At 39.7% G+C, this 15,415-nt stretch overlaps 1 protein-coding gene and 1 long non-coding RNA gene across 8 annotated transcripts in view; one reads left to right on the top strand and one right to left on the bottom strand.

Annotated features, from left to right (window-relative positions):
* The first annotated feature begins 3,663 nt into the window (after positions 1-3,663).
* fam83d (family with sequence similarity 83 member D) lies at positions 3,664-12,323 on the top strand. The gene is made up of 4 exons (XM_074657444.1): positions 3,664-4,570; positions 8,462-8,629; positions 8,795-8,919; positions 11,004-12,323. Exons 1-4 carry the CDS (start codon positions 4,070-4,072, stop codon positions 11,866-11,868), a joined length of 1,659 nt encoding a protein of 552 aa, XP_074513545.1. The 5' UTR covers positions 3,664-4,069; the 3' UTR covers positions 11,869-12,323.
* A 230-nt stretch (positions 12,324-12,553) lies between these two features.
* The window catches only part of LOC141781885 (uncharacterized), a 42,891-nt gene continuing 40,029 nt past the window's right edge, over positions 12,554-15,415 (bottom strand). For all 7 annotated transcript variants that reach the window (XR_012596983.1, XR_012597005.1, XR_012597021.1 and 4 more), the window contains one exon: positions 12,554-12,862. This is a non-coding gene — a long non-coding RNA (uncharacterized LOC141781885). The remainder of the gene's footprint in view (positions 12,863-15,415) is intronic.

Below are 15,415 nucleotides of genomic sequence, written 5' to 3'. Positions count from 1 at the left end.
CAGCGAGAACGCGCGCGGTGTGAGTGAAGACAAGCAGGCAGAGGAGCAGAGACTCCAGCCACATGCGATCGCGAATAATCGAGCGCGCACAAGCGAGCACGCATGGGATCCCGACCCGCTAGATTTATACGTGTAAAAAGTTACAAACAGTCCCTTTAAGCTAATTAACATCTGTAGTCCCTTGGCAGGTCAAAACAAAGAAACATACTACAGTCATACAAGAAAGAACATATAAAATACACAGCTACACACAATAGCACATCACAAAGTATGCTTGTCAAGTAAAAGCGAGTCATGAAGATCATGGAATAAAGATCAGTGAGTACAGAGCTGAGCAGCTTTCAACAGACGTTTTAACTTGGTTTTGAAAATGCTGATAGAGCTGCAGCTCCTCACATCATCAGGCAGGCTGTTCCACTGGTTGGTGTTCCACTGGTGTTCACTGGTGTTCCACTGGTTGGTGTTCCACTGGTTGGTGTTCCACTGGTTGGTGTTCCACTGGTTGGTGTTCCACTGGTGTTCACTGGTGTTTCACTGGTGTTCCACTGGTTGGTGTTCCACTGGTTGGTGTTCCACTGGTGTTCACTGGTGTTCCACTGGTGTTCCACTGGTTGGTGTTCCACTGGTTGGTGTTCCACTGGTGTTCACTGGTGTTCCACTGGTGTTCCACTGGTTGGTGTTCCACTGGTTGGTGTTCCACTGGTGTTCACTGGTGTTCCACTGGTGTTCCACTGGTTGATGTTCCACTGGTTGGTGTTCCACTGATTTGTGGCCTTAACAGAAAAAGCTGATTGCCCAAATGCAGTGCGGCGAAATGGTACAGTACAATCTTGCATAGAAGATCTTCTTAAGGATCTAATAGAATCTACTGAGCGAGAATGCACAAAATCCCGCAGTGGAGGAGGAGGAGCCAAACCATTTAGAATTTTATAAACGAGGCACAAATTTGAAAATAATTAAATTCTAACTAAAATTCTTAAAGCTCAGTAAATTATATTTCTCCAGTATTATACAGTGATGAAAATGCAGTTGTTTTTTGTCCAGAGTTTTTAGAGTTTGTTTGTTTAAGGACTCAAGAGGTCTTATAGCGGTTCCCCCAACCTGCCCCCAACACGTAATACAATATGACAGGAGTTCAGGGATCCTCCATTTCACTGAGCTTCATCGCCCAAAAAGGTCCTCTTAAATCTTAATTAGGTCACATGTTTTTTTTTTCAATAGATGCCTGCCGTTTTTAGACAAAAGAAAAAAATGTCTTGATGGGCTACTGTGAATATTAATCGTTTTGGGAATAGCCATTTAAAGCTCAGGCCTATTAGCCCAACGGCTTAAAATAGACTTTTACACACACGCGTAAGTTTCAAGTTTCAAGTTTATTTGTCATATGCATTTAAAAGTACAGTGTACAGTGAAATGCAATGAAATGCGTTTTACCTTGGCTCTCTCTCAGCCCTTAAAATCTATAAATAGTATAGTTGATAAATACTACAATAAATAAGACAATATCTGAGAATAAAATTATAAAACAACCTAAAACATCCATAAAACAATCCGGAGCTCTGCATTCATTTAGTGCTACTGTTCAGTAGTCTGACCGCCTGAGGGTAAAAACTGTCTCTGAGGCGAGAGGTCCGAGCTCTAATGCTCTGTAGGCGCTTCCCTGAAGGGAGATAAGAGAAAAGAGTATATGCTGGATGACATGATGCATGATACAAAGTGCTTTCTTCCTGCAGCGAGTGGTGTAAAAGTCCTGTAACTGTGGTAACGGTGATCCAATAATTTTAGATGCCGTTTTCACTTTCCTCCTCAGGAGTTTGTGGTTATATGATGTAATGTTGCCAGATCATACCAGTATGCATCCAGTTAAGATGCTTTCTATTGTGGACCGGTAGAAGTTGATTTTGTGGACATACCATGTTTCTTTAAAAGTGTAAAAGAAACATGGTAAAAGTGGTTACGCAGATGCACAGTAAATGTAGCCTAGTTGTTCATGTCCAGTTTTTTCTTATAGTTAAACATATTGATGACATTTTCCCCTTTCATCAGATTACCACTGTTAGTTGTGTCTTGTTGGGCAAAAATAGGGGCTATACGGCTGTGACCTTTCATGACCTTGTTGGCCTTCTGTGCGTAAAAGCGCACCGAGTAAAGCGCAGAGGTCTAAAACAGATAAGAATGAGGGTGTAAGAAAAAAAAAGAAAAAAGAGAAGAACTATATATTTTATAAAGATATTAAGAAAATATATCAACAAGAGAAGTGTAATATTGTACAGAAACAGTATTAATTATGATAAGATCACTCTGAAATCTTTATGAACACATTATATATCTACTTAGAAATATGTTATATTACTGGATATTAAAACATGTGTGCACCTGGCTAGGTGTATGTGTAACAGCTAGAGGCCCACAGCAACATAAATAGTACATCCTCATTAGTCTGTAGTAAAGTGTGGACGCATAGGCCTCCATTGTTTAGGAAACATGGATTTGATCTTCCCTCCCACTTTGTCCTGACTGGGTTCAGTTCAGACGTTGCCTGTAGCTGTGTACAGTCAGGATGAACAAAGATTATCTATCAGGAAGATGAGTCACTCAAAGGTAAAACAAAGACCCAGCCCAGTAGTTCCGGTTTGCAGCAGTGAGACGTGTAAGTTGTGCATGATCTAGTGTAGAAGTCACGTGGCCTCAAATATGACAAAAATTCCTTTTTTTTTGTGACAGCCATACATTTTGTGCACATATTCTGGTAATATGGTGATGGATAGGATACAGGCAGTCATGGCTCAATACAATATGTTTTACTTGTATCATTATAGTCTTTGCATCGTGTTGGACAGTTTGTTGGAGTGGGTGTGTGTTGGATTCTTCTGGTTTTGTTGGCACCATCTCCTCTAATGCAGGATCCCTGTTGAATACTGATTAAAGTGTGCAGGACATATCTCTCTTGATTATCTTCTAAATTATTAAAAAGAAAACATGCTGGTTTGTTTAGGGTTGTAGGTTTACAGATTTACTTATATGGTTGAATTTTCGGGAAAACTAGATGCTGCATATTTCGGCTGAATCTCAAGGTTATGTAGCCTATTACAGGGAAAGGTCACTACAGGTGTCACCAGATCCACTTGACAGATCTTCAGGGCTATTCAGGTGTAGATGGAGTTGAGGCTGTATTCAAATTTTTTTTTTGGGTAGTTTTTAGTCAGTTTAAATTCACACGAAGTAGTTACTGTTGCTATGGTTACCCACAGTTTGTGCACCTTGAGCACTGTAAAAGGAATATGATTTTAACGCACGCTTTTTGTGTGACCTTGGCATGGCTGAATATGAACACTTCTTTAAAAAAATGTGTTGACTTTTGTCTGCAAACTACTTATATTACCATTCTATGATATATGAGTTATTAGAGGAGAAGTGAGAAAGGGGTATAGGGAAATATAAGTTTTACTTCTACCTACTCCTTTTCGGACACTATTACTCTTGTTTTGTTTGTTAATTATTTTGTATCTGTTTTTATTTATTTTATGTTCGAAATAAAGTCTTTCATTAATTCATTCATTCATTTATTCATACTTCACAACCTTTTGAGTTCCTCACTGTGGCAGAAAATGACTTTCTACCAATTTATCTTCCTCTAAAGTGAAAGAGGAACCAATGCCAGAAAGTGTTTTTTAAAAGAAGATTGAGATTGAGGATATTGGTGTCCAGGAAGGAATCCCAGCCTTCTATGGGATCAGAGAAAAGCGTCAGAGTGAGAGGTCTGTGCTCCTCGTTGGTCTCTGCGGTGTAACCGGATCAGAGCGGAGCAGAGAGGCCGGACCGTTGGGACCTCTAGGAGGCTTGTTTGCCTCCAAATGAGCCAATGAGACCGGCTTTACATTAGACTGACAGTCCGCCTCAGCGAGCCCGGAGCCGCCAATCCGGTCTGACAACCTGCTCCGTCAGCCAATCCGGATCCACGACGGGATCGTGAGGGAAAAACTAAAATACGAATCTGACGGTTACAGGTCGGAACGTTACCTGTCTGTTACCTGCGCAGCCGTTGAGCCGTTTATTTGAAAACACAGCTATGGCTCTGTCGCAGTGTCTGGAGGATTCTCCTCTGAGGTTCGGTTCGACACCAACCCGCGTCCAGAACCAGAACCAGGAGGTCTACAACGAGACACACCGGCTGGCGCTGGAGGAGCTGCTGTCCGGAGGGCTGGACCACTTCCTGGACTTCCTGCGGAGAGAGAGGATCCACAACTTTCTGTCGGACGAGGAGACGCAGCGGATCCGGAGCTCCGCGGTTCCTCCTCCACGGTGCGGGTCTCTCCTCCTCCTCCCGGACCAGGACCCGGGTCTGGGTCTGGAGCAGTCACTCAGCTGCTCACAGGACTGTTCTTCCCTCACATACTTCCCCGATGTGTCGGACGTGGAGCCGCCGGTGCTGGAGCTCGGCTGGCCGGGCTTCACCGCCGGGTCGTACCGGGGAGTCACCCGGGCCGTGGCTCACTTCCAGCCGGGCTACGGGGACAACATCTACAGCTGCAAGGAGGCTGCGAGGCGGATGATCAAGAGTGCCAAAGAGGTACAGTATGGACACAGAGAGTACTAAAAGCACAGCTGCATACTGGTTTATCTAATAATCACCTTTTATATTGTATTGTTTTTGGTAACTGATTGTATTATTTCCTGCAGCCACCACACTGATATTCCTAAAGACACCTGATGTATTATATCTAGTTGTATTTTCTTTCATTGTGTCACATTGTAGCCTGATATTTCTTTTTCACTCTTTTAAAAAAAATTCAATTCAATTAAATTTAATTTAATTTAATTAATTTAATTTAATTTAATTTAATTTAATTAATTAGATTAAATTAAGTTGAATACATTTTTTAATTTGTAATTTTATTGCAAGACAAAATAAATTACATTAACAGAACAACAGGACGACAAGAACAGTGAATACAGGCCAATTAACACAATTTTGCCATTGATCGGATGAGAGAACCAGGTGATGCTGGTGTGTGCGTGCATGTGTTCTGCATATTGTTCATCTAATAATCACCTTTTATATTTCTTTATTTTGGTAACTGATTGTATTATTTCCTGCAGGCACCACACTGATATTCCTAAAAGACACCTGATGTATTATATCTAGTTGGTGTCTATTTTTGTGTTTTCTTTCATTGTGTCACATTGTAGCCTGATATTTCTTTTCACTCTTTTTAAAAAAAAAAAATGAAATGAAATTAGAGGGACTGTTTGTAACTTTCAGAAATGCTTGTTAACAGCGACACCTGTGGCCGTTAAGTCAACGAAAGTCAGCGTCGGGTTCGCGCTTGCTCGCTCTACGTAGACATGAACGAGCATCGCTCAACACAGTGAGGCGAAACAAGTCAGCTCAAACCACAATATCACTCTATATTTCACCGTAACCAAAGTTACAAACAGTCCCTTTAAATTACATTTTGAAATTTTTATGTTATTGCAAGACAAATTAAAATACATTTAATTGGCTTTTGCCATTGATTGGATGAGAGAACCAGGTGATGCTGGTGTGTGTTTGTGTGTGCATGTGTTCTGGGGTGGAGTCTATAGGGTGTATATATGGAGTAGGGCTGTTTCATGGCGAGAATCTGGTGATACGATACACAGCATCATGATACAGGGTTAATGATTCGATATATACTGCGATTTTTTTTAAATTTAATTTTTGGGAAAACACCAGAAATAAACCATTTTAGAAGAAGCAAAACTAACACATTTAAACTGCATTTCAAGCCCTTTATTGTCATTATGTAGTACAACGAAATTAGATTGTGACAATCCCATAGGTGCTAATGAAAAGATAATACAATATAAAAAGAGATAATACAATATAAATATAAAAAATATAACAATATATAAAAATACAATATGTAAATTGGTGAGATGCCAGTTTTTTCCCAGATTATTGCACAAAGTGTGACAGAGGAGCATGCAAAACACTGCATGTGATTAATCATAAAGTGGGCATATCTGTAAAGGAGAGATTCGTGGGTACCCATAGAACCCATTTTCATTCACATATCTTGAGGTCAGAGGTCAACGGACTCCTTTGAAAATTGCCATGCCAGTTTTTCCTCGCCAACATTTAGCGCAACTTTGGAGCGATTGAGCCTCCTTCTCGACAAGCTAGTAGTCAGATTTTTAAGAGGTTCATTAAAAATCAATACAGTGTTTTGGAGAATTGATCAATTATCGCACAACATAATACTCATGTTTATTGATATTCATGACACCCCTAATATGGACATTCCCCTAGCTGCAGGGAGTGTCAGGGAGACGTCCCTGTTCACTGCCACCAGGAGATGTTCTGGGCTAAAGGGGCGAAACATCAATGAACGGTTGTCTCCAGCTGAAGACCTTGCATCTAACAAAGTGGGCACCGGTAGAGGTGCGGCAGCCTAGAGCTTAGCAGGAACAACACCCACCTGTACAGATATGATGGAGAGTGGAGAAAAAAATATATAAGTAATAAAGGTAGTTAACTAAGGGTGAGCATAGAAAAGGAATAACTAAATAAATAAATGAGCAAGGAACATAATTAATGTAATAACAATGATAAAGTCAAGGGGGGCGCTGCCCCGTCTACTGGCAGCGAAGCACAACTGGGGCACCGTCAGGGACCTCCAGAACGGGTTCAGCACGGTCAGTCCGGCAGGGTTAACCGGGTAGCCTCATATTTCGATAGTAGGGATGCACCGATCCGACTTTTTCAGTCTCAATAGTGATACCTGGGCTTTGGGTATCGGTCGATACCGAGTACTGATCCGATACCAGTGTTTAATTAATAAGCTGTGTGCCTCACAGTGTGGAAGTGACTGGGATCACTCTGTTATGTGTAAGGTATGTATGTGTAAAGCAAAATGTAACAAGTACATGGATGACTACAGAATTTTCTTTATTATTAAAATAATAAATTGACACCAACAACTTGGTAAAAAATCTTCAAAATGAACAGACATTTCAATTCATGGTGTAAACCTTTTTAATGCAGCATTAAATTGGTCAAGACTTAAACAGGAATTACAATTTTAGTATATAATGTATATAGTATATAAACATAGAACTGAATTTAATAGATCGGCCCCATTGTCAGCGATATCCGATCCAGCTATTCGAGTCAGTATCGGCCCGATACTTGACCCGGTATCGGTGCATCCCTACTTTTCTAGGCCTAGAGGCTGCACTGATACCATGACAGCATGTTTTTGTATGATATCATTCTAAAATTATTTTGTCTGTTTGTCAAGTTCAGATTGATATTTTATCAAATAGCCCCCCTGCCACAAAATAAGATGGCGTGTGTGTTTATATATAGTCACTTATTAAAACATTTTTGGAGGGAAAACTCAAATCTTCTTTGTATTATCCTTAAAATACATGCCAGATTGTCCCCGTGGAATTTCCTTGATCAGTCTGAAGGTTTTTGAAGTCTTGATCAGAAAGAAAGCAGTGACCAAAAGGATCAAACAAACAAAAAACAGAGCCATGAATATTCATGTTGATGCTCCTGACGGGAGCCGTCAGTCACAGCCTGTCTGTTTTTGAACAGAAACATTCCAGCATGGAGGGAGTGTGCGGCTTCAGCAGCACCTCAGGCCTGCGGAGGGCCTGCGTGCCAGATGTGCCTTGACTTGCTTCGCCTTCCCTCTATCAAAGTTTGCATTCCCTCATCATTAGAGAGCTTCGATGTTGGGTTTTCCTCTCAGCTAAAATGTGGTGGTGTATATACAGTGTGTTGAAACCTTAGAAAAAATATTCTCATCCAAGTTTAACCGTTAGGTCATCCGTCCTTTTGTAATGTTAAACCACTTAGTGCACATAGTGTCTTATTGTACAACGAGGCCGCCGACTGTAACAACACACCGTGCATCTGCATCGTCACGGGTCAGCTCACAGGAACAACCTGGTCCTTTATTTCTGTGAAATTTAACACACATTTTCCTATAAAAATAAGCACCCACACTCCAAATAAGGTGGGGAACTCCTGAAAAAGCTGCATGTGGATAACACCAGTTTGAAGCAATAAATCTGAGCTATGTAAACATCCGTGTCTAATCCTCGACGCACAACCTTTACCACAGCATGTGAAATTCCTTTCTTCCTCGCGAAAAAAGAGAATTCTCGCTGCGAAACCTAAGCTCAGGAAAATGGAGACGAGCCCCACAGAGCACCTACTTGTCTCCTGAATAAAAGTAACTTGTTTGCTGACCAAGCGTTACTGCCGATTGCCATGGTAACAGACCACAGTCAATAGAAAGCTCATCAGCACACACATTACTGGGAGTGTGTCTGACAGAGATTCGCAGCTCTGTTTGAATAAGGGCCTTGCATTTGACAATAATAAAAACACAGTCATGTGCTACATCTGCGAGCTGCAGCCCTAAAAGGAATTCTATTATATTACCTCTGTAATTTTCCACTGCAGGTGATTGCCATAGTGACAGACTCCCTGACAGACCTGGATATCTTTAAGGATCTTCAGGAGGCATGCTGCCACCGCAAAGTCCCCGTCTACATCCTGCTGGACCAATCATGTGCTCCTGCTTTCCTCAAGATGTGCAAAAATGTCGGCGTTTGCCTAGATGACCTTCGGGTATGTGGCTGGTTCAGTAAAGCTGGGTGTGGCTCTGTGTACACAAGACGAACATCAGATAGCACCTTTAATATTTGATATGACTGGGTTGGTCTGGCAGTTATCTCTCTCTTATTATCACTCCTGCTGTTTTCTCTCTCTGTTTTTCTTTTGAAATCCTTTCAGCAAATGAGAGTGCGAACCATAACTGGTACGACTTATTACATGAGATCAGGAGCGAGGATTACCGGGGAAGTTCATGAGCGGTTCATGCTGATTGATGGAAACAGAGTGGCTACAGGTTCTTACAGGTAACAGTCTGCTAACTATTTTACCTAAAGTCAAACTGTTTAGCTGTCTATTAGGTGGCACTGAGACGCCTAAAGGCCCTGACACACAAAGCCGACTGTCAGCCGTCGGACAGTTTCGGGCATACTTGCCAACCTTGAGACCACAAAAATAGGGAGAATTTCAAAACCAAAGCAGGGGGGTCTGTGGGTTCTCCCCCAAAAAAATTTAATTTAAAATAGGTCTACTTTTAATTTTACTTTTAATTCTCAGGAAAGAAAACGAAATTATTCGCCCCTCTGGTGTGAACTTGTGTGAATCTCTGGTAAAAATTAATATTCATCAGTTTTCATTCATTCATATTTTGCCCCTGCTTGAGAATTTCTTTCTCTTAGCTCTCTCCGTCTCTCACTCACTGAAGGCCCTTTCAGACACAATGTGACAACGGCACTACTGTGCTCTGAAACCCGTTATTTCCAATGACTTTCGCCACGCCGGCTTTGCTATGATGTGCAACGAGAACAGCTCAACCCGCGCCGCATCGTGAGCAGCTCTCCTCCGCCGGGAAAAGACATTTGGTGTAGCTCTGTTGCCGTTTGGGTGGAAACAGTAGGGCTTATACACCCTGTACAGAGCCAGAAACAGGTTGAGATAACAAAAAGGAAAAAAAGTGTGACAAATTGGGAGAAATGCGGGAGAATTGTGACCCCCGGTGGAAACCGGGAGAGGGCGATGAAAAACGTGAGTCTCCGGGGAAAATCGGGAGGTTTGGTATGGTTTCGGGCCGTTGGTGAGCGTCTGTTGGTCTAGTTTTTGCGGTGTGTCCCGCACCGTCGGCTCTAGTCTGCCCGTGTCGTAGGCTTTTCAGCCAATTCATGCATGTTGAGTCGACGGCAGAGCCCGCCGCTGAGAGAAAACGCTCTGATTGGCTGTTCAGCTTCAGTGCACGAGAAGAAAAACGGAAGTGAGGAAAGCAAGCCAATGAGTAAAGTCAAGAGGGAAAACACAGAAGGCTCTTCTCATTTTTCGTCTTCATCTCATCTGATCATTCCAATACACAGATATTTTCACAATGACATTGCCATTTGGACTGAAGCTAAGTGGTGAGGGAGAGTGGTGTGAAAATGGTCGACAGACGCTGCTTTTTTCATGTTGGTATCATAACAACGGCTTGTATACTCACCGGACACTTTATTAGGTACAAGGTGTACCTAATAAAGTGGCCGGTGCTAGTACCGGGTGTTCTTCTGCTGCTGTAGCCCATCTGCTTCAAGGTTGGACGTGTTGTGCGTTCAGAGATGGTATTCTGCATACCTTGGTTGTAACGAGTGGTTATTTGAGTTACTGTTGCCTTTCTATCATCTCGAACCACTCTGCCCATTCTCCTCTGACCTCTGACATCAACAAGGCATTTTCGTCCACACAACTGCCTCTCACTGGATATTTTCTCTTTTTCGGAGCATTCTCTGTAAACCCTAGAGATGGTTGTGCGTGAAAATCCCAGCAGATCAGCAGTTTTTTAAATACTCAGACCAGCCCGTCTGGCACCAACAACCATTCCACGTTCAAAGTCAATTAAATCCCCTTTCTTCCTTATTCTGATGCTCGGTTTGAACTTCAGCAAGTCGTCTTCACCACCTCTAGATGCCTGAATGCATTGAGTTACTGTCATGTGATTGGCTGATTAGCTATTTGTGTTAACAAGCAATTGAACAGGTGTGCCTAATAAAGTGGCCGTTGAGTGTATATCCGCTGTCCTCGGTCTTCCAGTTTCCCTTTTCGAATGACGAATACAGACTGCAGCGACCTGCTGGTGTGGAGAGTTATTTCATCTCACGCAGGTGCATATGTACGTGCCAACTGGCTGTCGGCTGTAGTCTTTGCAGCGTGTTCAAGTGCAACTTGTCGGCCAAAACAAAGGCGACGTGAGGCGACGCAACAGTCGGCTGTCATCGCCGCTAGTTCTTTAACGTCGGCTTGGTGTGTCTGGGCCTTAAACCCCACGGATTTACCAGACTGTGAAGTAATACATTTTTCTTGCTGGAATTGGATAATTGCAGCTGCTTACTTTCAGTCACGCATGTTGTTAAATCCCCCTCCTGTGCAGGTACAACTGGACTGATGGAAAACTAAACAGCAGCAACCTTATCGAGCTTTCCGGTCAGATAACAGAGAAATTTGACGAGGAGTTCCGCATCCTCTACGCCCAGTCTCTACCTCTTAACCCTCGAGGACCTCCAAGTGTCCGAAACAGCGGCATCTACGAGCATCTCAAACACTCATTCACCTCCTCTCCTCACCTGGTCAGAGAGAGGCCGGTGGAGCTATTGTGTCTGACCAGCACACCCAGCCGCAAGCTCCTCAACATGGCGGTCCAGCCCCCGTGTGAACCCTTGACTCCAGTTCGTCCTAAAACTGACCCAGTGTCCGACTGCTCCACCGTAGGTGAGGACTGGACGGAGCAGCAGCACCAGCAGGAGGAGATCCTGGCTGGTAGCACCACCCGGCGTTTCCCCGCAGATCAGAAAGAGCCAGCGACCCCCAGCGGCGTCTCCTGCCACGCCGCCACTCAGACCAGCCAGTCAGTGACGGACAGCGCCACCCAGACTGACCTCCAGCTCACACACCACCCCGACCTTATCACACCAGCGAGCGCAGCGACAAACCAGGCCACCTCTCCCAGGCCGAGCTCGCCCACCCAGGCAGCGCCGGATGGCACCTTAAAGGACTGCTTCCACAAGCTGACCAAAGAGCGCCAGTACCACTACTTCGCCATCCGCTCCAAGCTGGAGCACATGGTAACCGCTCTGTCCCAGAGGCGAGAGCTAGTGGACGTCACCGACATGATTCAGGGGCCTGAAGCTCTCAGCAGGCAGAGGGTACACAAAGACTGTGAGCAGGAACCAAACCCCAGACTGCTTGTTGAAAGTGCGGGCATGGGCACGTGGCCAAGAGCCAGATGTGTACACTAGTTTGTCTTCAGGGATTTTGGAGAAGGAGGGTAAGGTTTCTTGAGGATCCTCAGTTTCAAATAATGGTTTTGGCTTATGCAGTAGAATTCTAGTTTTCTTCAGTTTGTCTTCTTGTCTGCATTGCCCACATATGTCGTTTTTTATTGTTTATCCTGTCTATGTCAAAGCTGTTTTTTGTGTAATGATAACGCAGATTTGTAATCAACAGAAATTCTGTATTTTTTTAACCAAAGACTCGGTGCAATAATAATCATTGTTTGACCATGTCAGTTTAATGAAAATCGTTTGCTGATGCGGTTAAAACTGGATAATATCTGCTGTAGTAAGAGTGAAAATGCACTGAAGTGCTGTTTTGGTTATTTAATCACATTTGGCTGCTGTAACTGCATCTGAACAACATTCAAGAGAGCAGCTGGCTCTCACTGCGCTTTGCTAATAAACAAAGTAGTATTTTGCTTGATGAGTGCTTATTCTAACACTTGATACACATCCACCCTTTGTGTTCACTTTAATCTTCATTGGAGTTGAAATTGCAATCAAATCCTTGTGAAGAATATCTTAGGAAAAAAATGTGTGCAGAAGTTCCAGGATGCACAATGTGATTTCCCAAAGAACAAAGCAATATCAAAATATGTATCTCCAATCAAATCATTAATACAAAATCTACAAAAATAAAGACATCCAATTGATTTTTATAGTAAACTTTTATTACATCAACACTGGATCACAAGAGGAGAGGTACAGCAAGAAATGAAAGAAAACTGTTCACTCAACAAAGAAAACACATTTCAGATTTTATGCGGTTTAGTTGAAAAATATGTTTATAGACTTTAATATCAGGTGACTGTCTGTTGGGACATTTTCAACACTAGGATGAACATAAAAGTAAAAGTTAAATCTTCTGTACAAAAGATCAGACTTTTTTGCTGTAATAGGTAGTAGAAGAAGGTGAACAAACTCATCTTCAGTTATGATCAAGAATCTCTGCTCTCATCTGGGGAGAAAATAAGAGAAGGACAACATAAGAATTTGCATCACAATCGCATATGTCAGTGCTAGGGCTGTGCAATTAGTCACATTTAAATTTCAATTTGACTTCCAATGATTATCAAAAACAAGATAATCGACATAAAGCAGTTATTGTGCCGCATTCCATTTCGTCATGTGTTCTAAATCCAGCACACCCCTGTCCTTTACAGCGGTGTGCTTTTTTAGACATACTATACAATGATTTTTTTAATGACTGTTTTTGACACACTATTTTCAGTATTTATTTCTATTACTTTTTATGAGTTCTTTTCTTTACATACTACTATTACTTATGCCTTTTTGTGACATATACTATAGCTTTTTAGGATTTTTTTTTTTTTTTGACATACTTTACTAGCTTTAATTTTTTTGACCTGCTAAATAGACTTTTTTTCTTTTTTTCGACGTACTATAGAATTACTTTTTTGATGAAAGTCTTCGACAAACTATAAAATTACTTTTTTTCATGACATTTTTCGAAATACTATAGAATGACTTTTTTTAAATTCATTTTTTGGACATAGTATACTATGACTTTTTTTCATGACATTTTTCGACATACTATACTACGACTTTTTTTTTTTTTTTTTATATTTTTTTGGACATACTATACGACTTTTTTTATTTTTTCGACATACTATAGAATTACTTTTTCGGTGAAATTTTTCGAAAAACTATACTATGACTTTTTTTCATGAAATTTTTCAACATACTATAGAAAGACTTTTTTGGTGAAATTTTTCGACATACTATAGAATGACTTTTTTTCGGAAATTTTTCGAAATACTATACTATGACTTTAAAAAAAAAAAAAACTTTTTGGACATACTATATGACTTTTTTATTTTTTCGACATACTATAGAATGACTTTTTAATATTTTTTGGACATACTATACTATGACTTTTTTTTTATTTTTTTCGACATACTAAACTTTGACTTTTTTTCATGAGAATTTTGCGACATACTATATTTTGACTTTTTTTGAAAAAAAACGATTTTTTTGGACATACTATACTATGACTTTTTTTATGACATTTTTCGACATACTGTACTATGGCTTTTTTTCATGAAATTGTTCGACATACCATAGAATGACTTTTGGTGAAATTTGTCGAAATACTATATTTTGACTTTTTTTTTAAAAAAAACGATTTTTTTGGACATACTATACTATGACTTTTTTTTTTTTTTTCAACGTACTATAGAATTACTTTTTTGATGAAAGTCTTCGACAAACTATAAAATTACTTTTTTTCACGAAATTTTTCGAGATACTAAACTGACTTTTTTCATGACATTTTTCGAAATACTATAGAATGACTTTTTTTTTTTTTAAATTAATTTTTTGGACATAGTATACTATGACTTTTTTCATGACATTTTTCGACATACTGTACTATGGCTTTTTTTCATGAAATTGTTCGACATACCATAGAATGACTTTTGGTGAAATTTGTCGAAATACTATACTATGACTTTAAAAAAAACCTTTTTGGACATACTATACTATGACTTTTTTTTATTTTTTCGACATACTATAGAATGACTTTTTTTAATATTTTTTGCACATACTATACTATGACTTATTTTCATGACATTTTTCGACATACTATACTATGACTTTAAAAAAAAAAAAAAAAATAACAACTTTTTGGACATACTATACTATGACTTTTTTTTTTTTTTTTTTGGCATACTATAGAATTACTTTTTCGGTGAAATTTTTCGAAAAACTATACTATGACTTTTTTTTTTACTACACTATGACTTTTTTATTTTTTCGACATAGTATGACTTTTTTTTGACATACTGTACATACAGTTTTTCAATTTCTTTTTCAAAATACTATACCAGACTTTTTTTTTTGACATACTTAACTAGATTAAAATTATTTTTTGACATACTATACTAATTTGATTTGATTTTTTCAACATACTATACTATGACTTTTTAAAAAAAATTTCAACAAACTATACTATGACTTTTTTTTAGAAAAATTTTCGACAAACTATACTATGACTTTTTTTTCACAAAATCTTCCGAGATACTTTACTATGACTTTTTTTCATGACATTTTTGGACATACTATACTATGACTTTTTTCATGAGAATTTTGCGACATACTATATTTTGACTTTTTTTTTAAAAAAAAAGATTTTTTTGGACATACTATACTATGACCTTTTTTTTTTTTTCCGACCTACTATAGAATGACTTTTGGTGAAATTTTTCAACATACTATACTATAATTTTTTTTCATGAAATTTCCGACATACTATACTATGACTTTTTTTCAAAAAAATATATTTTTTGGACATACTATACAACGCTTTTTTTTTTTTTTTTGGACATACTATAGAATTACTTTTTTGGTGACATTTTTCGACATACTAAACTTTGACTTTTTTCATGACATTTTTCGACATACTATAGAATGACTTTTTATTTTTTCGACATACTAAACTTTGACTTTTTTTCATGACATTTTTCGACATACTATACTATGACTTTAAAAA

The sequence above is a fragment of the Sebastes fasciatus genome, chromosome 1 (assembly GCF_043250625.1).
Source record: "Sebastes fasciatus isolate fSebFas1 chromosome 1, fSebFas1.pri, whole genome shotgun sequence".
In the NCBI taxonomy this organism is placed as follows: Eukaryota; Metazoa; Chordata; class Actinopteri; order Perciformes; family Sebastidae; genus Sebastes; species Sebastes fasciatus.
This window is presented reverse-complemented; position numbering and strand designations above follow the sequence as displayed.

Coding starts and splice junctions, on each gene's coding strand:
- fam83d (XM_074657444.1), top strand. CDS start 4,070: ATGGCTCTGTCGCAGTGTCTGGAGGATTCTCCTCTGAGGTTCGGTTCG. Junction 8,630..8,794: donor TTTGCCTAGATGACCTTCGG/GTATGTGGCTGG, acceptor AAATCCTTTCAG/CAAATGAGAGTGCGAACCAT. Junction 8,920..11,003: donor GTGGCTACAGGTTCTTACAG/GTAACAGTCTGC, acceptor CCTCCTGTGCAG/GTACAACTGGACTGATGGAA.